At 36.0% G+C, this 27366-nt stretch overlaps 1 protein-coding gene, 2 long non-coding RNA genes and 1 pseudogene across 10 annotated transcripts; 2 read left to right on the forward strand and 2 right to left on the reverse strand.

Annotated features, from left to right (window-relative positions):
• The first annotated feature begins 5355 nt into the window (after positions 1 to 5355).
• LOC148696229 (uncharacterized) lies at positions 5356 to 8122 on the forward strand. Of its 3 annotated transcripts, none has more exons than XR_015963541.1 (2): positions 5356 to 5775; positions 7690 to 8122. It is a non-coding gene; the product is annotated as an uncharacterized LOC148696229 (long non-coding RNA). The 3 variants fall into 3 exon arrangements; XR_015963539.1 differs by lacking the exon at positions 7690 to 8122 and adding an exon at positions 6539 to 7126; XR_015963540.1 differs by lacking the exon at positions 7690 to 8122 and adding an exon at positions 7055 to 7126.
• Positions 8123 to 8618: 496 nt separating this feature from the next.
• Positions 8619 to 12332, reverse strand: LOC137710673 (uncharacterized). Of its 3 annotated transcripts, none has more exons than XM_068449764.2 (5): positions 12062 to 12332; positions 11820 to 11937; positions 10494 to 10956; positions 10063 to 10190; positions 8619 to 9251 (listed from the first exon to the last, which is right to left on the reverse strand). In XM_068449764.2, the coding sequence occupies exons 2-5, from the start codon at positions 11895 to 11897 to the stop codon at positions 8787 to 8789; spliced, it is 1134 nt and encodes a 377-aa protein (XP_068305865.2). In that variant the 5' UTR covers positions 11898 to 11937; positions 12062 to 12332; the 3' UTR covers positions 8619 to 8786. The 3 variants fall into 3 exon arrangements, with proteins under 3 accessions (XP_068305865.2, XP_068305864.2, XP_088551832.1); XM_068449763.2 differs by having other exon boundaries at positions 12058 to 12332; XM_088695706.1 differs by having other exon boundaries at positions 11147 to 11937; positions 12058 to 12276.
• Positions 12333 to 14349: 2017 nt separating this feature from the next.
• On the reverse strand, positions 14350 to 18451 carry LOC137710094 (protein FAR1-RELATED SEQUENCE 5 pseudogene; annotated as a pseudogene). Of its 3 annotated transcripts, XR_015963544.1 has the most exons (5): positions 18177 to 18451; positions 17341 to 17637; positions 15096 to 17173; positions 14940 to 15014; positions 14350 to 14703 (listed from the first exon to the last, which is right to left on the reverse strand). The product of XR_015963544.1 is annotated as a protein FAR1-RELATED SEQUENCE 5 pseudogene, transcript variant X3 (transcript). The 3 variants fall into 3 exon arrangements; XR_015963543.1 differs by lacking the exons at positions 14350 to 14703; positions 14940 to 15014 and having other exon boundaries at positions 15646 to 17173; positions 18177 to 18426; XR_015963542.1 differs by lacking the exons at positions 14350 to 14703; positions 14940 to 15014 and having other exon boundaries at positions 15646 to 17637; positions 18177 to 18426.
• Positions 15731 to 19185, forward strand: LOC148696230 (uncharacterized). The gene is made up of 2 exons (XR_015963545.1): positions 15731 to 15870; positions 18970 to 19185. It is a non-coding gene; the product is annotated as an uncharacterized LOC148696230 (long non-coding RNA).
• Positions 19186 to 27366: the final 8181 nt, after the last annotated feature.

Raw genomic sequence — 27366 nt, forward strand, 5'->3', positions numbered from 1 at the left:
ATGTTTTCTTCTTCAAGCCAGTAGCGTCTTTAGTATAGATTAACATAAAATATCATTTGTAATAAAAAATATACCCCCGTTAACATATCATAATAATCTCACCTAACATTTCTTTTTACTAGAGCGATATCGAGTTAAATGTTACTTGGATGCCTATGCATGATTGCTTTCCGTCATTACGGTATATAGAAGTTAGAACATCATATATTAGAGTTCTAAAGGGAAGAAAGCATGAACAACAAATAGGACTGCACATGCTATTGTGACGATAACACTAGCTAGTATTGCCTTCAAGTAGAAAATTGTACTTACTCAAAACGATATTTCTCTTCTTATTAATTTTGAAAATAAATCTCAAATTCAAATCCGATTTGATCTCATCGATTAACAAAATAACAACCAAAATTGTGCACATACCACTCTAAATATAAGCATGGGCTTTCTTATTAGTAAATGAAAGTCCTATAAGGCCACTGGGATTCAAGTTTTACCTAATGGAGGTTCCACTTTGTTAGTATAAAATACATTTTCCTACTTGTTTTCTTGTTTTTTGTTGAAATAATTGTAGGATTTTAGGTATGATTTTGGAATGTAAAATGATCCATAAGGCGTGTCGAGTTCCAAATTGCAAAGTGAACATCAAAAGCCGACATTCGAATCCGAACGCCTACGTCCCCACGAAACTGCAGTAGATTTCGTGGCCCCAATATCCCCCATATTTTCTGTGACTTGGATCTGCAACTTGCCTTTTTACGTCTTTGCATGTAATAAGTAATGCGTTTTCTTTTCCAACCGCCTGCCAAATATCTGATTGAAAATTACAAAGAATTCTAATTTCATGGGGAGTGCAAATTATAATTAAAAGCAACTCTCTTTTGATTTTGGGTTAATTTATATATATACTAGTATTTGCCTACACACTTTGTGTATGAACACATTTTTTTTATAAAATGAGAAGGAGAGAGAGAGAGAGAGAGAGAAAGAGGGGGGGGGGTGAGAGGTTTTTGTTTTTGGTTTTTTGTTTTTTTTTTTTTTTAATTTTAAATATTAGAGATATTTTAACATCACCTGTATGTGAGGCTTCAATAAAAAATAGTAAAATTTGGACATGTGAAATTACATTATTGCCCATCATTTTTTTGTACGATAGAAGACTAAGTTGTCTTTTCATCCTCTTTTGGTTGACAAAAAGTGTTTCATTAATTAATAGAGAAGAGATATATTTTTTGGTTGAACTGGATCAAATTGTTAGAATACTATTTTGGGTACGACTAATGTTAGAGAGATTAAAATTTTAAACAAAATTTTATAAACCAAATGATGTGGATGTTAAGATTGGATTATTACTTTTTTTTTTTTTTTTTTTTTAACAAATGATAGTATTTATACTAAGGGGGTGGGGGAATGAGCCAAGTCTTACAATAGGCTTACCATAATAATGTGGTTCAACTTCGCCTTTGGCGAGAATCAAATCTATGATCTCTTCCTTACAAGTGAAGAAGAATACCCTTAAACAGTAGCACTAACTACTAAGTGACGACTGGATATTACTTAAGTATTTATTAATGTGTTTATTAGTGGCATAATTTAGTTTTAAAATGTGATACCTCTAAAACCAAACAGTGTCACAAATTTGGTTCAAAAATGCTACTTTTACTACATAGTTGTATCATCTCTCTAATAGAGATCAAACCAACATGGGTTGGCGGATCCTATTTTTATTAGAAAAATGATATAAGTTATAGTACAAATAGGTAATATGTGTAGCATTATTCATTTGACTTGCAAATTTGCTTATTTAGAATTAAACAATGTCACAAAAAAAAAGAAAAAAAAAAAAAAAAAAAAAAAAACCCAAAATCATGAAATATTATCATGAAAAAAAGCTGCAAATACTGTGCAGTCAAAACTCGAATTGGTCGTCGGCGGACTCCAACCGTGAGATAAAATACTCGACCACCCCCCTCTAAAACCCTACTAGTAGACAAGGTAAAGACGAGAATACAATAACACTGTCATGTTCGCGTATCTCAGCCGTCAATTACCTCCCCCAGTCACATCCAACGTTGATTCTCCGGCCGCTAACTCCGGAAAGTTTGAAACGTGTCTCTTTGTGATGTGAAGGCTCGTGCGCTCTGACAAGTTCCCGTAGGGCCCCCCACGTGCTGTGCGAGTCTCAACCTAACGGGAAGCGAAGCCACTGCACGTGCTCCGTCAAGGTGGTCCAGTGAGAATGTGAAACGTGGTGACGATGACGCTAGGCCTCACATGCTCCTAACTACCGTTGTGGAATACGACATCGTAGAAGTAGAGGTTGTGGGATACGACAATTAAGAGGAATAGAAGACAGGATGGGAGCGTGATTCAAGGGACTATGCACTTCTTCTTTTTTATTTTTTATTTTTATTTTTTTTTACAATTGATATTATTTGTTTTTAGCAAGAATTAAATTTAAGACTTCTTACTTACAGATGAAAATAAATAGTATTAGACAGTAGTACTAAATGACATATTTTGTCTTGTATAACAAAAAATAAATGTAATTACTAAAAGTTGGTTGAATTGATAAAAATCGTTCTTTTTATTAGACATAAAACTCATGTTCGAGTTTCACTAAAGAAGATTGTGGTATGCCCTTATTCTAGATGCGGTACCCTCCCCTTCTTAAACTTTTATTAAAAATAAAAAAAAACAAAACATGATGTGAAAAAATGTATAACATGAGTTTTTTTTTTTTTTTACTAATTAAAATTTTTTAATTTAGGAGTAGAGGACAAAAGAGGGCACTAGATTTTCCCATGAGACACACATGCAAAGGATATAGTTTTGATTAAATCTGTATCAATCACTCTTGTCCCAAGAATCATACAAGGAATTAACTAATTCGAGTTAGTCTTATGCACCTGTTTTGTGTATAACTTTTTTTATGACTTGTCTAACTTTTTGACACAAGAACAATCACTTAATTTTACTTAACCACGTTAACTCTTTAATTTGATTATGTGCCCTTTTAAATAAATAATAATAATAATACCAAGCACTGCTCTTCGTTTTCTTTCCTCTTCATATGAAATTCGACCGAGAAAACTTCTTATGATTGTGAATTATGGGGTATTCTGCTCGTAAACTATGAACAATCATTTTTTTTCTTTTTTTTTTCTTTTTTTTTTGGTTGTTGATTTTCGTGGACGATCTGTTTTTGTTTCAATTGGGTTCAATTCGATAGGTTTGATCTGGTGGAAGTTTATTAGATCGGGGGTCCTAGGTCGGAGTGGGAAAGAGGCAGTGGTTCGTGAGGGAGGAGGTGGTGGGAAGGGAGAGTACCCAGTACGTTGGGCTTTTTTTATTTTTTTATTATTATTTTGTTTTTTTTTTTTCTGTTATTTAGAGTTTTTTTTTTGGAGAATCTTTTTATTTGGAGTTAACTCTATTAGGTGTTTGTTCAGTTAGCTGACAAGTGCCAAGATTTCAAGCGAGCCACAGAAAGGCCACATATAGAAATGGGTGCATAAGATTTGAATTCAACTAATTCACAAGTAATATTTGGGTTGACATCGTTGGATAAAAAGTGTGCACATGTGGTTTATTATCGGTTGGTTAAGGTAATGTAATTGTTTTTTTGTTCTCGAGTTCAAATTTTCTTTTCGAAGATAAAATAGTTTTGTCCTTTGCAAGCAAAAAGAACTATAGTATTTTTAGAATTGTATTGATTCATGTTTAACTAGGGTGGTGCTATCTAGACACCCCCATTTTAATTTTCAAAGACTGATGTGAAGGGTTTAGGGTTTATAGTTACCTCTGTTAGGTTCTTGTTTTAGATGTGCATTTATGTCAATACTAGTCGTCGTTTTCTTTTACAATAGAAGAAAGCTGATTGCTTGAGCTAGTATGATCCTACCTCATTTTCCAACCATCAACACTATTTGAGCCAATCTCAATGACTTAGGGCTAGTTTGGGTTTGCTATACCTTTTTAGAAAACTGTTTATGATGTGCTTTAACAATAATCAACTATAAAATAAAATAGTTGAGAGTTTGATCAACTGTATTTTAAAGTGTTGCGAGTATGAAAAGTAGTGTAACAACACTTGGTAAATTTTAATATAACTAATATAATTGTAAAAAGTGATAAAAACTGGATATGGTAGTGTGGGCGGTGGCGACACAGCGATGGCATCAGTAGTGGTGGTGATGGCAGCATCAACGGTGGGGGTATGATGGTGGTGTTAGTAGTAGGGTGTAATGGTTGTAGTGTAAAAATATCAGTGGTGGTAGTAGCGATTGTAGGGGTGGTGGCGGCAACAGTGAACGATGGTTGTAATGAGGTTGGCGGTGGTGAAAGGATGGTGGTGGTGACGACGATGTTGCCGGTGGTGGTGGGGGCAACAGTGGTGATGGAAACACAAATGGTGTGGTTGGGGTGCATAGGTAGCAATGGTGGTAAGGTGGCAACAACCGCCGGTAGTCGTGATTGTGGTTGTGGTGACAATGGTGGTGTTTATGGTTGTAGTGGAAATGGTGGCGGCGGTGATGACAATGATGGTGGTGGCAATACTAGTGGTTGAGGTTGTTGTTGTGGTTATGGTGGCAATGGTTGTGGCAGCAACAGTGACAATTGTGGTAGCGGCAATGGTAACAACGATGGTGATGTAAGGTCAATGGTTGTAATGGTAGGTGGTGGCCCTCACTTTGTGTCTCCAAGGTGTGAAATGTATTTAGAATGATAAATAACATAAACAACATATTTAGTTTTACCAAATACTTTTTATTGCTTAATTTTAAAATGAACTAGTTTTTTTTTTTTTTTTTTTTTTTTTGTGAAAAAAAGGTAATACCAAAAGGACTTGTAAGAATGATAAACCTAGAATTTGATATCGTTTGTAAAAAGAAAAAATAATGTACCTAGAATTTGATTTGAAAGTAAAAGAAAAATAGTATTCTTAATATATAAATATGAAGGAAAATGAAAGACAAGCAAACAATTTCCATCTAGCATACCAACAAGGCTACAACACAAACTGCAATGTGAAGAAGAAATTTGGCACCTTATTGCAAGTATTTCTTTTGTAGAGTCCACATATTTATTTCTTCACCTTATTGGGCTGCCTATTGAGATAACATAAGGGAATTGCTAAGCCCAACCCAACAAAGTCTGAGGTTGAACAAGAGGTCATAGATTAACCCAGCAGTCCCCTTCAAGTCCAAGATTAGATGAGCGGTTCATAACAAGGTTAATTACTTAAACGATAAAACAAAAACATAACACAGTTGCGTTCAAGGACTAGGAGATACCAAAATCCACTAACAGTTAGGAAGGCATACAATCCATGAGTAAATCTTCGATGGGGGTGTCCCATGATCGGGATTGTGAGAGTGAGGCCAGAGACGAGCCAAAGCAATATTTAAAACCATTTGGGCCCGTTTGTTTGATAGGATTAAGGAGGACTGGACTGGACTGGACTATAGTCCCTTGTTTGGTCTACTGCAGGATTTAGTTTAATGAGATTAGGTGGGATTCGCTCGGATTAAACACCTCCTTACGAGGTCTTACCCAGGATCCCCGAAATTGGGCGGACTCGTAAGCCCAGAGAAACTGAGAAAATCGCGAGGTTCCTGCTCGTCCTCCCTGCCCTCGCTCATCGTCGTCTTCCCTCATCGTCGTCTTGCCGTCGCTCATCGTCGTCTTCCTCACCCTCATCTCTGCGTCTTCCTCACCCTCATCTTTACGTCTTCCCTCATTTGCATCTGCTCGCCCTCATCTGCTCCGAGCTGTCTGGTAAACTTCGAATCTTCGATTTATTTCGTCATTTGTTTTGCAGATCGTGATATTACTGAGCTTTATTTGATTTTGTTGTTTTGGGTTTGAGAAATTTTGAATCCTAGACCTCTGCACTTGAACAAATTGATGTGGCTTCGAATTTGATGTGTAAATCTGAAATGTGATCTGGCTTCGAATTTGATGTGTAAATCTGATATATGATCTGGGTTCTAAACAAATTCGAGATTTTAATTCGAATGGGATTTTTTTGGGTTTTTCGAAAACATGATGCGATAGTGTTGCTTCGGTAAAGTAGGAAAATGTTCGTCTTCTCAGCAGATTAGTAAGTCTGCCAAAAGAATACGCATACGAGTTAGCAAGCAACATGTATAGAAAATGTTCGGTGAATAACTCATTAGGACTCCACTGTCAATACGAACTTTGAACAACTCATTCGTCTTTTACTTACGAGTAATTTCTTTATCTTTTGGTCTTATTTCTTTATCTTTCTGCGGGATAACCGGCTCCTAGTGGAAAAACTGCACGATACTATTGGCTGTTGAATACATTTCATTTGCATTGTTTCTGAAGACACATTTTTCTGTTTGTACTGTCTTCGACTGATAATCCCGTTGTTATGGTTTAGATTGATTTATTCAAATGTTACTTGGGCTTGGATTGTTTAGACTTTGTAGTTTGCCATATGCTTTAAAATGCTCCAGCTAATTGCTTGTTAATATCGTTCGGATTTATCCCTTGTCTTGCTTTTCTTATCTTGTAGTTCCTAGTTCTTCATGAGTCACGCAGACTTAGCATCATTCGTACATTCGATGATAAGGAATCATAGCATCCATTGTAGCTTTATGAACTCAACATTACATTGAAATGACAGCATTGTTCTGCATATTGATCTTCCTAACCGCAGGTGCTATTCTCAAAACGTTTGTTGTTTCTTCCCTTCTATATACACCACCATACACGCAAGGGAGTCGTTTGCCAATAGTCCGAGAACTGCATACTGACTCTTTAACCCCTCCAATATTCTATTTGACTCTTTAACCCCTCCAAGAACAGGGTCATTTCTTAGTTCCCAGTACATATTATGTTATGCATGGATGAGATTTGTCTCTGTTACTTGGCACTGTCATTTCCTTGCGGTTGAAGTTAAATTATAGACATATATACTTTTTACAACGTTTTTAGTTGATTTATTTTCTTCTGCAATTTAGGCTTCGAATTATGTCATTGCTGTTGTTGGTCACACAATTGGTGGCATGTAAATTTCGTTTTTGTGCAGTCAGCATAGTGTATTCAAGTTCTGAACTGTGTGAGCACTGTGAGGTGTGTAACATCTGTTCTTCCTGCCCTTCATCTTTTTCTGTTTAAGTGGAACAACACACCTTGTATACAAACCAAACTATTCATCTTTCTCTGTTTAAGTGAAACAACACACCTTGTATACAAACCAAACTAACTTTATTACATGTAACCGCTATATTACCGGTACAGTGGGGAAATACCTTCAGAAGAGAACTACGACTTATTTGTTTTTTCTTGCTTCTTGTCACCATAGCCATACTAAATTGGAAAATAGTTATTTTATCTTATTCTAGTAAAATCACTGAATATTTCCATGGACCTTGTTCATCTTCTCGTCATGACCACCCACCCCGCCAACATAACCTGGGCCTGTGCCTGCCCCAATTCCGCCATCTCCTCCACTGCCATTACCAAAACACTGCACGATTGATTAGTTCAAGTGCAACTTGTCATTTCCCTACCTATTTTTCCATGATTTCTGTTTTTCTAGGTATAAGTATACCTAGAAATTTTGTACTTGTTTCAGTTTGCTTTTGATATTTGCGGTAATGTTGTTTTATCAGCTGATATAGCATAGCTGGATTATATTATTTGGTTTGTTCTTTGTGCCAGATGGAAAGCGTGCAGTAGCATAATGTGTCTTTCTCCTATGGATCAAATTGATGCATTGACTCTTATTTTGGAAAAACCACAAAATGTGGGAGTGTTCAGGGCAATCAATTCGGGACTCAAGAAAGTGTTCGTCCAAAGGCTTTTAAGCGACAAAGCAAGCGGATGAGTATATTATGTGGTGCCCTTAGACATGGATGTATTTTATTAATCGTACAATCTTAGGTTATGGCTTCTAACTTAGCTTTGCACTATGACGTATTTTGGCTAATGTTAACTAGGATTTTGTAAAGTATGGAGATCTACTTTGGAATGCTATACTATAGTTAACTGGCATTTTGTAAAATATCCTGGATGAAAATTTAGTGAATGATGTATTTGTCGGACTAAGAAATCCTTGGATCAAGTTATGTTGATATAAGTATTTGATGGCTAATGACGTTTAATGTGTGATAAGAAGACAAATTAAATCAACTTTTAAGGGCAAGTTGTGGATTGTTACTCCCATTTCAATTTTAATGCTGCTACACCTATGCCAACCCCAATTCCAATTCCAAACCCTCCAATTTTTAGGGCATTGGACACATGTATTGGAGCTATTAAAATAGAACAATAATGTAATCCTAGTCTAAGCAAACACAAATATGGTGAATAATCCTGTTTTCATTATCCTGCTTCTTAGTCCGACACTGCACCAAACGCTTCACTAAGTTAGTCCAGCTTAGTCTAGTCTAAGCCAGTCCAACTTAGTCCCTGCAGCTAGTCCAGTCCGAGACAGTCCGGTGCAACAAACGCACCCTTTTAGTTTTAGGAAAAGAAGATTCGAACTTGGATGCAAGAGAGCAGACGTACCCTAGCCAGCAGGCTTTAAACCACACCTGCCCTGGAAAGTAGAACGGGAGCAAAAGTTCACTAAAGACAACCAAAAAGCCTTGGTGTACAAGTCAGCTTATAGTCTCATGTAAATAAGTGGGATATCTTTTTTTCTGTTTTTACATCTGCTTGGGAAATGGAAAATCAGATAATTATCTGTGAATGATAAACAGACAGATAAACAAAATAGAAACATGCATCTATAATCTCTTTCTCAACCTAACAGACTAATCTTTCCACGCTTCCTTGTTCAATCGTCGTGAGGCGAGGCCTTTGCCAGAGAGACTAGGAGTAATTGGCTTTGAGGGTGTGTGGGGTGCCTCCTCATCATCCCAATTATCGTCCCAGTTATTATCCCATCCATCGTTAACCTGCAACACCGGTTTTTCCTCGTTGGAAATTGGCAGGTCCTCATCTAGCTTCTGATATTTCAACCCATTGCCAGAGAACCGCCTATTCCTAAAGCTGATGCACATCCAAGCCGATGCCAATATCACTACTGAAGCAAAGAACACAACTGCAATCGTAGGTTTTTGTTTTAGGAAGTTTGTGTAGGCAAAGTTTGAAGAATTCTCAGGCTCCTTCCTGGAACTGTGTGTGACCAGGTCCTTCAAATCAAGGTTGCATTGACCATTTCCTGCTTTTAGCACAATTGAACCACCAGCTCCTCCCTTTCCAATTGAAACCAAAACCTGCAGAACCCAAATTATATCAGATCAAAATCCACTTTTTACATGGTGACAAGCATTACGCATTAACATCTCTAGAAAACACGCCCATATCTTCTCAATGCAAAAACGAAAATGAGTTACATATTGCCACTGGTATGTGTCCAAGCCAACCTGGCAAGGCCATTAGTTGAGCCCATGGCCACCACACCACTATGAGTAAGAGCATTTGATCTAGCTTCCTGTAAACTCTTGCTATCAATGTAAGAGATAGGCTTTAGAATCAACCAATCTATTGTGTACTGGGATTCTTATTAGACTATTGCCTAATTGGTGCATCCGCAATACTAATATTGCATTGGTTTTTGTTTACTACAAGGTACTTTTGGATAGACTTACTACCCATGTGGGATGTAGGTGTAAAGATTCAGCCAATTCATGGTAGCAGTATGCATCTGGAAAGTTTAAGAACTTATGACACACTATGATCAAAGGAACCAAGTGTCCTGGCGGAAAACTCTCATTCGCCAATTGGGATACAAGGACATGCTGAATATTCTATGAAGTCCTTCAAGCAAGGAAGCATTACCAACCAGGCGATGAAATATAACATTAGATTGCATTTTTGTTAAAGGAAACAAGAAATTGATTCTCTTATAGCCCTAGGGATCCCCTTTGAACTATTTTGCAAAAGCAATCGCACAATTTTTTACAAAAGTACTAGGACGTTATGAAGTATTTGCATCACAATATAAATTAATTAGCTTCGATTAAGAAATCATCAAACAAAAATATCTTTTTTGATTGAACAACTCTATAGCGTCTTTACACTTACCTTTCCATTTTCTTTCTCTTCAAGTTGAATTTTTGTTTTGTCCAGTTTCACAAAACCAGGAGCTACAATGGTAACCAAGAGAGGGCCTTTGGCCTTGTTCTTAATTAAAAGTGAAAGATGGGGAGAATCTGAAAAATGATAACCCACAATATGTCAAGTATGATCAATGCAAAACATAACAAACTTAACTTTTAAAAGTAAAATTAAAAAAACCATATTTTAGTATGCTAAATGAAAAATGATCTGAAAAAATATAAAGAACAAACTCTAATATCTGAAGATTTATTGCATACCGAATTCTTAACCAGACTAATAATTCAGTTTGAATGAGAACAATCCATTAGTCCAAGAAATAAGGAAAACACCCAGGATGGATAGTATAAACAATAAATATGCATAGAACTGCCATGAATACAAAATGTAAAACATACCATTTCCGGGAACTCTCAAACACGCAACCAGCTGGTTGCCCTTATCAGTGCACATATTAGATAGATCACATTCCTCACTTCGAGTCCCCTCCTTCCTCATGGGGTTCACAGAGACTGCATTTACTCCATTACCCACCTCCTTAGGTACTTCCTTTGATTCCAACCCATCACTCGACTTCTGTTTCTTGTCCTCGCCCTCTATTTTGGATCCCTCACTCGATCCTCTCCCACTCTTTGCTACATTATCAGATTCTTTCACACCCACTTCATTACTTGGATTGCTCTTCTTATCCCCATCACCCTCCTTTGATCCAAGCACCCGGTCTCCGTCCTTCTTCACTTTTTGAACATCGGTAGCATGCAAAACCAAATTAGACCCAACAGTGTTATCATTGGAACCATTTGAATTAGTCGATGCTAACGAACTTTTCCGACCCAAATCAGTTTTCACACTGGATTCTACCTACATTCAAAACCTCTAACAAATAAATACACGCTTAAAAGCAATTAAAATCATTCCAAAAATAAAAAGTGAGTTTCATTTGGTCCAGTTTTTAACTCCAAAAATATAAAATCACTGGTTCAAATTGCAATTTCCGTTTTAAAAAAAGGGAGCCCGCTGAGCACCTATTGACTAATGCCATGATTAATACCACATGCTTTGGATGAAAACTAATCATTCTACACTCCCAGGAAGTTCCACAATCATTGCATCCATCCAAGAACTTGAGGAGTAATGATCCATCTAGAAACTTGAGTATACCAGCTCAGATCCAGTTTCATGCACAGATTTTTGGCTCCAACATTCATCAAATGGAGGCAAACATGCACACAGAAAATTACATGAGGAAACATAAATCAGTTGATCTATGGGTCCATGAGAGAGGAAAAAACAGAGATCCATGAAGGAAAGACTGCTGCACTTTGTAATTTTGCAGTTGAAATCGATGTATAGATGTGAGGGAAGACTCAAAACACTTGCGTCCAGTAAGTCGCTGCTCATGATAAATGGCGACTGAAACTTTTCAGGTCTACGAGGAACAAAACATAGAACCAAAGGACATGATTTTAAACCATACACACATTACAGAATACCATCACTTGTTATGTGTAAAGCTCAAATGATCATCGCCAACCAAACTAAATTCTAGTTATCTTTTCCGCCAAAATAATCTAACTGGGATCTTAACTACATCCGAATCCAAACAGCAGCAGAAAACCAGTGATTAATTTTCATCCCATGATTGCAATTTATGGGATTTTATAAAATAAAAAAAAATAAAAAAATAAAAAAAGCAAATTCAAATCAGTTTTCTCATTCCTTACCTTCGAATCAGCACCAGAGCAATGAACTACAATCTGCAACAATAAAATCCCAACCAACAGAACAAAATCCTTCTCCATGATCCGAGACAAATCCACTTCTTTACACTACAACCGGACCCTATTTTTCCATTAAAAACCAATAAATGAAATCATTAAGCTTTCTTATATAGAAAGAAAAAGAAAACCCAGAAACGAAAACTTGTGTGAAGGGCATAGAAGAAAGGTTCAGACTGCTTACCTACCAAGAAGAAGAAGAAGAAGAAGAATATGGAGATTCTCTGTGATTGTCTTGCATAAGCTTGGTTGAATCAATGGTTGCACAAACTGTGCTGCTTAGCAAATGTTTGAGGTTGCATCGAAGAGGAAGATACTTTTCTGTGAGAAAAAAAAGGGGGTTTAAAGTTTGAACCTTGAAAGCTGGATGTCAAGTGTCAACGAAGGTACGCGGAGGCGGAGCGGAGACCAGAAAATAGTGCGACTCAGAGACCGAGAGTGAAGAAGCAAATGGACCCGACTCCAAGGGCCGAGAATAACAGTGGCTTCAGTTGATATTGTGAAAGATAATCGGGTGTGGGCCGAACTGGGCTGTAACCTAGTCCAGATGATGGGTTATTTGCGAAAACTACTTGATAACCATTTTGTTTTGTTTTTTGTTTTTTTGTTTTTTTTTGAATTTTACTTCGAATAATGGTATACTAATTAAAAATTTTACATCATATCATGCGATATGTGATGTATTCTATGAGGAAACTTTAATATTCAATGAGATGAATAAAACCATTAATTGATATGGTAGTTGGAAAAACACTAATTGATGTGGTCTTAATAATCACTTGTCACATCAATGCGGTATAATTTGATATGACTAGAATTATTCTTTTACTTATGTTAGTAATAAAAGAGACATACATGTAGAGAAGAGGAAATAAAGAAGAGCGGACGAAGGATGGTAAGAGAGCTGTTGAAGATTTAAGATTACTATAGAATTCTAAAATAATGAGATTTAATAAAGCTGCTAGTCTTAAGCTGGTGGCTAGGTTGTTCTAAATTCTAAATTTTTTTTTATGTATGAACTTTTTAGGAATGTTCTTTACAAATCCAATAAAAACATAAAAAAAAATTGGTGCATATCAATTCAAAGTCCAAGTTGTAAATATTCTTTTTTGTAAAAAGGAATAGTAAGGTTCTCTTTAAGTACAATCTTAGATTCTCAGAAATGAAAATGGAACTTGCAGCACTGTAAAGCAATATGCTTACCCTCATTTTTATTATATTTTTTTAATTTTATGTAGAGTAACGCTACTAACACATCTCTTTTCTCTTTACAAATTTATTATTAATACATCTCTTTTCTCTTTACAAATTTATTATTAATTCATATACTAGACTTTGCATGCAAGTAAGATTCTCAGAAATTAAAATGGAACTTGCAGCACTGTGGAGCAATATGCTTACCCTCATCATCATTATTATTATTTTGAAATTTACGTAAAGTGATGCTACTAACACATCTCGTTTTTGTTTACAAATTTATTATTAATCCATATGCTAGACTTTGCATGCAAGTTACAACTCTCCCAAAATTGCATCAATTTTTTTGTGATAGGAGACCATGCAAGCGCCATAACGTGACGAACTGAAAGATATGATCCCCTAGCTTTCCAGCTCGCCCTCAACGTGAGGAACTTTTGTCTCACCATTTCTACTGGATTATGCTAGGTTTTGAGAGAGAGAGAAGTCACGGGCGGAGCTTGAGACTGCTCAGCCGCTAGAATAGGAACGAATCCTTCGAAAATTGGATGGATCTCAATTACTACCACGCGAAAATCGCCTTTTCATTACTTAATTTTTTTTCCATTTTTTTGGGTTTACGGGAGGGATATGGATCCTCTCCTGAGCTATTGCCAGGGGATCCTAGGGATCAATTGATTCCAGCCCTTCAAATTAATCCTATGGCCAAGAAAGGCCAAGAAGCTTTCAAATTATTTCACGTAACCCAAGACAATTTTGTTTGCCCCTCACCATTTCTGCTCATAATCTACTTCTCTTCTCTCTCTTTCTCTCTCTCACTCAATCTGCTTGTTTGCACGCCCCCTATTCCCTCTCCTTTAATCTCTAGCTTCCTTCCTCTGGAAAAGAAAAAAAAAACCAATTCCTGCATGCAATCTGGTGGCAGAGGAAGAAGCGGGCCCGGCTAGCCGTGCCGGATCGACTTCATTTGCTGCTTCGCCGTCTTCATCGTCCTCGGCCGTGTCGACGCTGCAACTGGGTTTTGATTCGGTGCAACATCAACAACATCAGCAGTAGCAGCAATTGGGGTTTAGACAAGTAATGATTGATATGTGTGGCTAGAAATTTGGTTTTTTTGTGAGAATTTAGTTGAATTGGAATGTGGGTTTGGAATTTGGAATCGGATCCCCTCATGATCTCCAGCTTTATTGAATTTAGGGTCCGTAGCTCTTTCTTCAAGTAGAAGAATTTATGGAATTTGTTTCAATTAGGGAGTAAAAGTCAGGGAAAAAGTCAAAATCAAGTTATGGTTTACAAAAACCCTCTAGCTTTACATGCCCTAACTCATGCATTCTCTAGTGAGACCCTAATACATTTGGATTTCTTAGTTCACTAAACTAACCCAAAAAACAATACCTTCACATCAAGAAATCCAATGATGACCAAAAAACAATAGCTACACATCTGAGAATCCTACCCAAAAAACAATAGCTGCACATCTAGAATAAAAAAACCCAAAACAATGGCCATCTATTTAATCATGACTATTTCCAGTGATATTTTGATGAAGAAAAGGTTGGGAACTTGACGGCTGAGATTCTTCACAAGGCAGCCATGGCATTGCGTTCGGTCTATGCGTATTATGTGGTTGTACCTACATTGAACACCCATAATGAGATAACATATATATATATATGACACATATCAAACAGAGAGTGCAAATTGCAAATAGATGACAAACCTGAACATGATGATATGGAATTGGCATATAGGTATTATTGCCAAACATATGAACTGGGACCTGTATATCACATACCAATTTCAAGTTTATATTTGTCAACTAATCAAGCCTTGCTATGAAGATTAAAAAAACATTCAAAAGTACTTCACCTGTGATGAATGGGAGGGTGGCAGTGGATAAGGACTACAGACATTGATACCACCAGTATGTTGTGGAATTGTAACCTAAAACATGTCAACGATTAAAAGTTTAATTATATATATTAAGCACATAGGCATGATAAAGAATTAAATGAGTTTAAGTACCTGATCAAACGTCTTTTTTCTTGGTAAGGCTTTTTCCAAAGCACTCCTATTTCTTCGTCTTCCTCGATGAGACTTTTCTTTCTTCTTAAGCCTTTTTGGAGTGACAACATCAAGATTCTCCAAGCAACTAGCCATTTGGATATTACAATTGGTATGCATTTTCTCATGCACATCATCATTCACTTCTAGATGCAATAGGTTTTCAACCATTTTTGCCAATTTATTTGCTTGCTCAATCACCAGTTGGTATGCCTTTACATTTTCAGATGCCCTTGTTGATAATCTAGTGAATATAGAACACAAGGACCTATATCTAAAAGCTTGCTGCAATTTAGGCTCCACTTCAATGTCATGCCCACACATGTCTACGACACTTTCAACTTTTGCTTCTTTACTCGACCTGTTCACTATATATTGTTCAGGAATTTCCTTGATAAGCATGGCTTCTCTAAGGACTTTAATAGCATGACTGCACAAAATACCTTTCATCTCAAATAATCTACAGTTGCAAGAAACAGTAGATATACCTTCCCTTTTCACCTTATGCTTCTTGGACTTATCATCTAGTTTAACCGTGTATACAAAGTCATCCCCATCAGCAACACATTTTGTTATTGACAATTCAATAGATTCTTCAAATTGATCTTGAAACAATTTGAATATTGCTTTCGTGTAAACTTCTCTAGCTTGTTTCAACATTTTGATATCAAATTTGACATGTGCAATTCTGAATTGTAGGTCATACTCTGCTTCCTACTCCTTGTACCTAGTATCGGTAAGAACCCTCTCAAAGTTTGTGAAAAATTGAACAATATTGAGACAACTTTCACTGATTTGTGCGCTTCGTATTCCTATGGACCATGCCGATCTCACATATGCATATGCCCATTTCTTAATCTTAAATGTGGTGGCCAACCAGTCATTCTCATGTGCATCATACTCATCAAGCATAGAATACCAAGCAGTTGCAAACTCACTTTCCTCCTCAATGTGGTCAAAAATTTTTGTCAAAGCATTGTGAACTCCTTCCTCACCTCTGAACAGAGTATTCAGATTTTTACAAGCATTCTGCATAAGATGCCATAAACAGAGTCTATGGTAAGTTTGAGGCATCACTTCTAAAATAGCCTTAGCCATCACAGGATCTTGATCGGTAAAAATAGTTCTTGGAGCCTTGCTAGACATTGCCTTCAAAAATGTCTTAAATAACCAACTAAATGAAGCAGCGGTCTCATCATACATTAAAGCTGCTCCAAATACAACGATCTCCTTGTGATGATTAAAGCCAACAAACACTGCAAATGGTCGATCCAATTCATTGACTTTATAAGTTGTATCAAAACTTACAACATCTCCAAAATGGCTATAATCAATTATCATTTTAGAATCTGCCCAGAAAATGTTTGTTATTTGCTCCTCTTTGTCCAAGTGTAGTTCATAGAAGAATGATGGGTTTTCCAATATTTGTTTGGAAAAGTATTGCAGCAGGACTCCAACTTCTCCATATGCCATTTTCTTTTGCCTCACAGTTCGAAGATAATTTTTTTGATCCTGCTTAAAATATCCCAAAGACTCTCTTCCACCTGCTTGTTTGCTTATTAACTTATAAGCCAACCTTAGTGGAATCCCCGATTCTTCAGCCAAGTCTACTTCAGTGGCTTGTGAGGCTGTCATTTTCCATTGGGATGGTAACATATGGGCATATTCTTTCTTTACCAGGGGATGATTATGTTGTTCAACAAAAGTATAAACATAAAACTTTCTCGTATGCCTATCCAACCTAACACCCATATGAGCACCACATCTAGTTCTCGTCTCTGCTCTTGATCTTTTAATCATATCATTTCGCTTATCTACAGCTCGAAACCCCTCTTTGGCACAACAAAAGATTCTTGAAGTGAGTTCACCAATCTTTTTATTCTTGCCAGCACTTTCTTTTCGAATACTAAACCATACTTGTTGTAGAAATCATATACTGCTTGGTCAGTATCAAACTCCATATTTTTTGTAGGTTTCAATTCCAAAGTACCTTCTACGCCATCATGTGGTTTATCCATTATATCATTCACTATCCAATCCTACCACACAAATATACCAAGATTCAGACAACTTCAGCTCAACGAAAAAAACGAAATTTTCTACAGAAGTAATGCAACATCTCCTATTTTTCAGACATAAACATGCAGCAAATCCAATCTAATTGCAAAAATATTATGAAAAGGAAATTTAATAATGGAAGCCTAACCTTTATTATTGAAGACCAGTGGCAACCCGTTGATGTTGATCGACCAAAACGAGACGATGATTTCTTATGATTTCAGCTGGGAGCAGTGATGTTGTTCTGCCAAAGCTATTGTCATTACCACATTGTTTATAGCGACATCCTGGCAGCCTCACATATCAACCTGAGCATGTCTAACCCATATCGATCTGCTGCTGCAAGCAGATGCTGAGCCATCAAAGTGGAAGCCCCATTGGAGTTAATTGCAGTAAGCTCTTCTATGTCAGGCAGTGAGTCCCAGTATAGAAAATGAAGCAACACCTGCAGAAAGAAAAAATTAATGAGTGGCCAAGGATATGCTTGAAACTAGTTGTGTATGTCGTATTAGTCTTTGAGACATTGGGTGAGTAAAGAAAACTTAAAGGGAGAGCGCGAAAAAAATATATATGAAAACGGTCCCAAGAGGATGGTTATGATTCACCAATTCTCTAATTTCACGTGACATCACAAGAACCGCAAAATTTGAGAAGAAAACCACATCGTCAACCTATCTTACATTTCTAATGAAGGAGGATAAGCACTACATGTAAAGCATAATAAACCCCATGAAAAACTGAATCTTACTACTTCTTGCTAGGCCACATTATACCACTTAATACCAAACAAAACAAATCATTACTGCAATGCAATACAGATTACTGACATCAATCATGCAATTTGCTAGTGATATTGCAGCTAAAGCACAGTAAACATGAGATCTACAACAACATCTCCTCTTTTTTTTCAGGCATAAACATGCAGTAAATCCAATCTAATTGCAAAAATATCATGAAAAGGAAATTCAATAATGGAAACCTAACCTTTATTATTTAAAATTGTGACTTGTTGCGGCGAGGAATTCACGTTTGCTGATCAAACTTGAAGACAGAGACAACCCAGAAAAAATGATGTAATGGCAAATGCTCAAAGCACCAGAGCGGGAGAGAACTTGAGCTTATTATGGTACTTTTCGGAGGAAAGAGAGAAGATGCAGGAATTGGATTTTTTTCGGAGGAAGGAAGCTGGAGATTAGGGGAGTGGGAATAAGGGGCGCAAACAAGCAGATTGAGAGAGAGAGGACAGAGAAGTGGATTATGAGCGGGAATGGTAAAAGGCAAACAATATTGTCTTGGGTTCGTGAAATAGTTTGAAAGTTTCTTGGCCTTTCTTGGCCATAGGATTAATTTGAAAGGCTGGGATCGATTGATCCCTAGGATTCCTTGGCAATAGCTCAAGAGAGGATCCATGTCCTTAGGGTCCTTAGGTTAAGGAGTTCACAACATTTTTTTTCTCGTCCCCCGAGATCGAATTTATCAAGGCGATCTTGGATGGGCACCAAATGATGGTTGCTGCAAAAAAGGTGTCAGCGACCTCAAACTCATATGGAGTTGATGAAATATGAGCGTCCTGTTCATCTATTGTTCAACTTTTAATATGAAGGGTGGAACCCTGAACCCCAACTTTTTTTTTTTTTTTTGGTTACATTAAAATGGAATCGAATTTTTTACTTAGTATTTTATTGGATTTAACCCACTTGCCATCATCACTAACATCAAAGACTTAAACCTAAAGATTAGCTTTCATCATCTTAACTCTACTTTTTTTTTTATGTAGATCAAATGGCAGAATTAATTGAAGATCAACACGAAAAGTGCAAATTAGACAATAATAATAAAGCTTCCTAGATTTGGGCTCCAATGTTCGATTTGGACTCATTACTCATTGTTTGAAAGAGAACAACGGTGTGCATCAAACTCATAAAGTTTCCATGATGGATGGGCTTTATAGCCCAAATTCATTTATTTATTTATTATGGTTTTAAGTTTTAGAGGTGTTTTTGGTACTTTGTTATTTGTTTAATTTTAATTCTATTTGTATAAGGCTAAGAGGCATTGTAAATAAGATGTTTAGTTTGAAAATTTCTTGTTATTTAAGATCGTTGGATAATCTTTCTTTGTCAACATGTCAAGTGGTATCAAAGCAAGAATACGCCCTATTCTCAACGGCTAATGATGGAAGTAGTGATAGGAACCCTGGCAGCGATGTCCGTAGGGGTGAACGTGTTACCGGGCAGAATTGGATGCCCTTGTTGCTCAGGTTGCCCAACTTGCCCGAACGTTGACAACCTTGGCTGATTGTTACCTCAAAATCGTCATGGCGTACGAATGACGATAAGCAGCCAGTCCGTGGCGCAAGGAGCACCCGAGCCTAGGCACGTTCAAGAGGATAGTGAAAGAGATTCGATCGAAGGAGGAACTTGCAGAGCTTGAACGAGTTCAACCAAACAACCAAGATAATCGTAACAACATTGATGAAGACTTTTTCTACATACCCTATTCCAGTGGCGACTTACAGATAAGAGATTTTCTTGAATGCTTGTGCGAGATTATGAGATTCTTTGAGAGAATTAGAAGTCCCACAAACGTGGGCCACGTCCCAACTCTAGCTTAAACACTGCTAAACCCTAGTTAGCTTTTGACTTGGTCTCTATGTGCTGGAGCTTTGACTTTGGTCTATAATATTAATATGGTTGAAGGTTGAATCCAGCAGGCTTCCTGTTGATGCTCTCAAAGAAGATGACTTGGTCTTTCTTTATATATATAAATATCTTAGTCAACTAAATTACCCTAATTTGAGGGGTTTGATATGATTAGACCAGTAGATTTAGGGCTGGTTTGGTATTGCTGTGCTTTGAAAAAAAAGTTGCTTTTGCTGTGCTGTGAGAATAAGCAGCTGTGAAATAAAGTAGCAAAGTGTTTGGTAAACTTTTTTTGTAAAAGTTCTTTTGAAAAAAATAAGCAGTATTATAGTGTTTGGTAAACTTTTATGTAAAACAGATGTGAAAAAAAAAGCCGGTTTTCCAAAGCTGGGTTTTGTAGCTTTTTGTTTTTGGCTTTTTTCCACTCAAAACTGTGAAAAAAAGCTGAAGCTGAATGTTTACCAAACGCAAAAACAGTTCCCAGCTTTTTTTATGCCAGCTTTTTTCAGAATCACCGCAGTACTAAACTAGACTTTAATTAAACGCTAAAACAGAAGCCCTAAAAAGTCCACAGCTCCAGCCTCCAGATAGGTCTGATTGCAAGCATACTTAAATGTTCATTGTCATTCTTCCTTTTTCTGGGAGGTTGGGCGTGGGCTATAGATATTATCAGAATAAAACAGTGGAGTAATAGCATCTGTCAAACCGACCAGGTCCACCACATACAATCATAGAATTAAAATTACAAATAATAATGTAAATAATTTCAGGGATTAGCAAATCAAACAATCCAAGCCAGCTCATTGCAAGAAATTTGGAAACCTGATTAGACATTGGTTCATTCTCACTATACCAGATATGGTCTAACTCAAAGATCTTTGACTCATTTGATTTTCTTTGATCTGGATGAAGTTAGCAAGCTAGCAATGATGGACTATAATGCTAACGACAGTCGCGTACACGCATAGGTGGATGATTGTTAGTTTTTAATGCGATTAAGCTAGTTTTATGTACACTGCATCAACAATTGAACGCGTGACACCTAATTATGCTGCTAACAATAAATTGTTTACATGCGCATGGATGAGTGTCAACCGACATGTGGATCAAACAAAATATCAATGGTTGAGCGCCTGAACACACAATTATGCTATATATTAATTAACTATAGTCGTTTACCAGCACATAAACAATTGTCGATCGTTATGGTAAGTGAATCATGCAAAACATCAACGGTTGAGCATGAGCAACTGTTGCTAACTCAACGGTTACTATTATAATTCAAGGAATCAAAGAAAGTGAAAGAAGCCAACCAAAGTGTATGTTAACAGTGAAGCAGTGCAGAAATTGAAGAGTTATTTTTATTTGTACTGGCCAGAACATGTGATCATTTATCTCTGAAATATGTTGGTCTTTAAGATTTGGAGCAGTTTAGGGCCCACGCAGGCCATTGATGCCAAAGGTATTTGTAGCCTTTAAGATAACAGTATATTATTTTCTCCGCATATTTGCATATTATATATGTATACAAGCTCTTTATCTAAAGAGATCCTCATTTTTTTCAAAAGATAGGGATTAGGTATGGGATCAACTCCACATCAAACTTTGATGATCCAAACCGTCTATTTTATAAGTCTCGATTCATAAATCATCCTTGCAAAAATTCAATTCAATCCGAAACCATTTGCATGTTTATTTATCAAAATAAAATTTCATTGTTTCTTATATAACAAAGTATTTATTAATTGTTTTTAAACTCAATTAGATGTCTTAAATATTTTTGATTTGGCTAATATTTTGCAAGGATGATCTATGAGGTGTAACTTGAATAATAAACAGTTCGGATCCTTAAAGTTCGATGTGATGTGGACCCCACAACTAATCACTATTTAAAAAAGAATGAGGATCCCTTCCCTTAAGGTTATTATATCTATATTTCTTCAGTCATATTCAGACAAAAAATATTAGGTCCGCTGCTACACTTTAAACTTTACGCTGAAGATAATGTGTATCAAACTAGGAGTATGATTCTCTCATCTCTTTTTTTTCTTTTTCCTTCCCTCTCCTCATATTTGAACGATCACGGTTACGCAACGCTAACATCTTATATTAATATTTTATAGTAAAAAAAAGACAAATTAAGAAAAGACGAGAATCCTAGTCCAAAGCTTGAAACCAAAAAAAACAGATTCAATCATACAAAGCACAATCATGTATGCATTTGAAGGTACTGTTTGCCCATTACTAGTTTTAGCAGCCAGACTGGGGCCACCGGGACTGCTATCAGGAAAACGTGGCCCCACTTTGTACTAAGGCTTGTGACCAAGTCAATTGTCAGTGTTATCTTCTTCAAATCTCCACAGGCTCACGGCCCCAAGAGGCTCAAGCGCATGTGGGAGGCTCACTGGACAGGAGACTTTTATGTTTGAGGATAGAAGGGTCCACAAGTATAAGGATTTAAATGAAATAAAAACCCGAAAATAATAGCGCTATCCGCAATTAGTCATGCGATGCTGCTTTGGTGTCTTCATTTTATGCGAGCCTCTTCTTTGAATTAGTAATCGTTGTGACACTATCACGTAGTTTGATCAATCTATTTTTGTAATGCATATGTATTTATTGAAGTTCTAAAAAACGTTGGGTTTTAATTGGATGGCTGACTGGAGTCTAGACAAATTTAAATAAACTTATTAAATAACATATAAATAAGTAATTGTTTATATTTAAAAAAATATATTATTGTATAAATTAACAAAATAGAATGACATATAGGTTAAAAAGTATAGGAACATATTGAAAACTGGGGAACCAACGTATAATGAGTGTTTATCAAAGCACTTAACAAGTCTCTTACTATTTATTAAAAATATAAAATGCAAAATGAAATTATCTATATTTTGTCGAAGTGAGAGTAATGACCTAAGTAAGTGCCTAGGTGGGCACTTAGATGGCCTAGGCGAGCGTCTAAGCAAGTTTAGGCTCTCTTTCTAAAGTAGTTGTCAGCCGCTTAGCGTCTAGGCTCTTAGGCCGAGTTTTTTTTTTTTTAGTACATCAATATATTTTTTTGAACACAGTTATTTACTAAATAATATTATACCTAAGTGTTAAATATCATCGTGATATTTTTGTCTACTCTTAAATAAGAATTTTTAGAATCAATTATTAAACTCGTCATAATAAGTGTGTCAAAAATATGTGGATCAGTGATACCAAAATTTCTCTTCCTTGTCCTCATTAAATCATCCTCATGTAAATTCCAACAAAATTTAACAAATAAATAATAAATTCCAACAAAAAAATCCTAATGTGACGTCACGTTGACCTCAAGTATAAAAGTTTTGACGCAAGTACGTGAGTAGGCGGGGAAGGAAACGGCGTGGTGGTGGTGGTTGATTCGCTTATGATTCACGAGACCGAGTCTTTTTTTATTTTTATTTTTGCCGGTGGAGAAATGATAGCATAGCATGTAAAGCAGTCGACCAGTGAATTGTGCGGCCGTCGGTGGGACGTGTCGGCCTCAGGAGACAGTTGTGATATTGTCGGCGTCGGCAGATTGCCCTGCGACCCAGTCCGCATACTGCCAAAATACGACTTTTTGACGTTCAAGTCATACAATTGCCCTTGTTGTTGGCATTGAATCACGTTCAGATGCCCCCCTCTGTTGAGCGAGGTCAAAACTCTGTCGACAAAATTGACTTCAGGAACTGTTTGATAATTATTTTTTTTTATATATTTTCTTATGATTTTGATTTTTTTTTTTAAATTGAAAAATTAAAATCTTGTTTGGTAATTAGCTTAAAATTTTAAATTGTAAATAAAAATGAAACCTGAACGCTAAATTTTGAAAACTCAAGGTTTTCAATTTTTGGTTTTAATTTTTCATCTTTGGTAACATAATTCACTTATTATCTTGCCTATCGCTTAAGTCTCATGGTATTGCTTACTAACTTAATCGTCGAAGAGCCCTTGACCGCCCTCTGTCTTTGGCTACGAATTTGTGCATCTTCCACCCCATATGGCAGTGCGCAAATTTGGTTCCAACATTTCTCAGTATGCTAAAAATAATAAAATATTGAGAGGAAAAAATATAGCCCTGCACCATCGAAGATGAAAAAGATCCGGCACTATTCTTTAAAAATGATAATTTTAGTATGATATATTTAAAACTAGTAGCTAAATACGGCCAAACAATTAGAAAATGGTGTGACTGTGTGATCGTACCTTGTTGTGATCATACCTTGTCGTGATAATGCATTTTCTAGCTCTAAGAAGGGAGAACACCTTAATGAGTTAATGACATTAGAATGGAAAGGAAGAATGAAAAATGAAAAGTCATTTAATTGTGATCACAAAATTCAATCCCTACAATACAACGAGTTATGCATGTTAGGTTTTCCCCACATGAACCACAACTTCTTTTGGTTAATAACCCAAAAAACTAGGTAAACTTTTTTAGGGTGAAGGTGGAGTCGTATTAGAATTACAAGTAGTACTATTTGGGATTTGACTTGTGAGAATCGGTTAGGTTTTCGTTCACATGCAAATGCACAAACTTTCTATTTTCTTGGGGGCCGATGAAGAAGATGGGAGGTGTTGTCGTTTCACGAGCTTTGTCCTTCAAAATGACAACCCCCCATCACCTTTTCAAGAACACCTTTACGTCTTCAATGCCACCATACTATGGTTGGTCCCGTAAAGAGGTGATGATATGCCAACCTTTTCTTATTATTCCAAAGATGTCCCTTCGGAAGTTTGGAAAATTGGTCTAAGAAATCATTCAATCAGTGGTTAATTATTGGTGAAGAAGATGACTCATATTTTAGTTTTGGCTTTGTTTGTGTGAGTGATATTGCATGCTTACACGTGATGCCTTTCTCGATCACTAGCTAGCATGCATTATTTCTCTTTTTTATCTTACAATTCTTGTCATTTTTAATTTACAATTGTCGGTTCATAAAATCAAATTTTCGTATGTTTTTTGAGAAGTAAAAGCTAGTTTTCACTAAACCAAATGATTTCGATTATGTTAGCACTTGTCTGTTTTCTGTCTTAGTTTTAATGAAAAAATTGCGCTATTAATTAATTATTAGCCGTTTATGCATTTGAAACTTGGTGTGAACCTTATACGACGAAAGATTATAACCACACATATTTTGAAAGTGAAATTCATTGCTAAGGAAACCCATTGTATTATGTACTTGTGGCCATTAAGTCAATTAAAAGACACATGACCTACTTTTCTTTCCCTTTAATTTGCTATGGGCATGACATGGAGAGAAGCAAATGAGTTATCTTCTTCCATGTTGCAGTTCCTAACCCCTATGGGCTACTCAAATAAAAAAGTTTGTACAAATTTGTGAAACAACGTATAATTCATATGCAACATCAATTCAATTTGCAATGTCACATATAGATTCCCATTAGGGTTGATTGAGAATACAAGTAATTGAAAAGGTATATGGAAATGTTAGGTTTACTTACAAGACCACCCAATCTCTGAGTGGATTCTGTAGACTTTCAATTGCACCACAAGTTTCCCTCTACAATTTATAGCTACCTTCCAACATTTATTTTTGACTTTTTAGCCAAAATGGTCTTTGAGATTGATATAACTCTTCACTTTGATCTATAAAATTTGATATCAATAAAAGTAATCCCTGAGTTTATTCACAATCAATCATTTTAATCATTCCATGAAAAATCTCTGATAAAAAAGGAAAAAATAACAAAAAAAAAAAAAAGAACCCTTAATTTGATAAACAATGGGCCCGAAATGATTTGACAAAATTAGAGGTATTTTTGTCATTTTTCTTAATTTAATAGAGATTTTTCACATGATGACCAAAATGATTGAAATGATAAACTCAGGGACCAGTTCTATCTATTTTAAATCTCAGAGACCAAAATGAAGAGTTATGCCAATTTCAGAGACTATTTTAACTAAAAAACCTTTATTTTTTAACCCCTTATTTTATCTGTCAATTCAGAAATTACCACTGAAGTTCTTCAATCATTTACTGTGTTTTAAGAAAATCTCAATTGATATTACAACTTTTAAGAACCAATAGAATTTGAACATAATTTTGTTGATTAAGACACTGATAGTATCAATGGTTGGCAATTAAAATAAAAAGGTTCAACCATTATTCAAGTTCTCAATCTCATGGTACTTTATTTTCGTATTTATTTCATGCCCTAATGATCATAATATATATAATACTATTGAATATTGATGTGACATTCACAAGAAAATTCTGTAGCAATCTTACATTCTATTTCAGAGAGAAATTTTTCTATGTGTCCGGAATACGGGACTGTAAATTATATGTTATTATACAAGTGGAGATAAAAAAATTATTTCAAGTGTTGCTCCATTTGTACAATAACATATGACATATGTGTCTATATTCCAAGCACACTAAAATCCTTCCTATCCCAGTGGAATTCTTTGGGTACTATTGAGAAGCTCTTTGCAAACATACCTTTCCCAAATTAGGATAAGTATAATTTTTCACAGAGCACAAAACCTTCACTTCATGTACACAGAGAATATGTAGTTAGGAATCCACATCAGGGTAGATTAAACTAATCATGTGAGAAAATGTAATGAAATAGACCTTACCGCTTATTATAGTAACCCATTATTATTCAATATCTAATCAAAAATAGATAACGAGGACGTAAATATTTGGATATTTTCAACGGAAAATTCTAAGGACATTGGCTCACGTGTATGCTAATAATATAAATATTTGACACATGCAAACTTTATTATAAATTTCATATACATTAACAATTGATAATAATTTTGATGTGATTATTCGTAAAACTAATATATAAATATATTCCCTAGAAGCCAAGGAATTTGGCACACTTGCACGAGAGACATCCCCACATGCACAACTTGTTCGACATGAATGGATCAAATTCCAAACCCTAATTATTGCTAATGTTAGAAGCTTAGAAATCAGATCAAACTTCCCTACTTGACATAATCGTACTATTAATCCAAAACGTCAAGTGGTATCACGTGGTATCTCCACATACATGTACAACTATTTGTTTGAAGTGATGATCGAATGGATAAAACTCCAAACTGTAATACTTAATGTTAGAAAGCTTAGAAAATGGATCAAACTTCCTCACATATAGAAACGCGGTATTAACAGTCCGTAATATTTTAGTAGGTATTTCAAAGTGTAGGTAAGTTTAGCGGCGAAGCCATGAAGGGATCACGATGGTCTCATAAGGCCCAATTTGACATTTTTTTCTCATGCAGAAAAGTTTAGTATTATACTTATGATTTCAAGGTTTTTTGGAGGCACATGGTCCCAATCCGAGTCTGACATTTTTTAATTTATTTCATCGTGTTTGATTTAAGGTTGGTGACTCTTATGAAGTTTAAGCAATCCGTTGCTTGTGAGTTCTGAGAATGAGGGAGGGAGGAATAAACTCAGAGAGGTTTAGGGTTTAGGTCTAAAGAAGAGGAAGATGATGACGATTCCATAATAGACCCACACAACATTGGACAG

This window comes from Pyrus communis, chromosome 6 (assembly GCF_041283825.1).
Source record: "Pyrus communis isolate YQ-2024b chromosome 6, ASM4128382v1, whole genome shotgun sequence".
Classification (NCBI taxonomy): Eukaryota; Viridiplantae; Streptophyta; class Magnoliopsida; order Rosales; family Rosaceae; genus Pyrus; species Pyrus communis.

Excerpts from the sequence above, each read along its gene's own strand:
- LOC137710673 (XM_068449764.2), bottom strand. The coding sequence starts at position 11,897 with ATGGAGAAGGATTTTGTTCTGTTGGTTGGGATTTTATTGTTGCAGATT. Across the intron at positions 10,957-11,819 it reads GCTCTGGTGCTGATTCGAAG|GTAGAATCCAGTGTGAAAAC; the intron begins GTAAGGAATGAG and ends TTTTGAATGTAG. Across the intron at positions 9,252-10,062 it reads AAGAGAAAGAAAATGGAAAG|GTTTTGGTTTCAATTGGAAA; the intron begins GTAAGTGTAAAG and ends TGGGTTCTGCAG.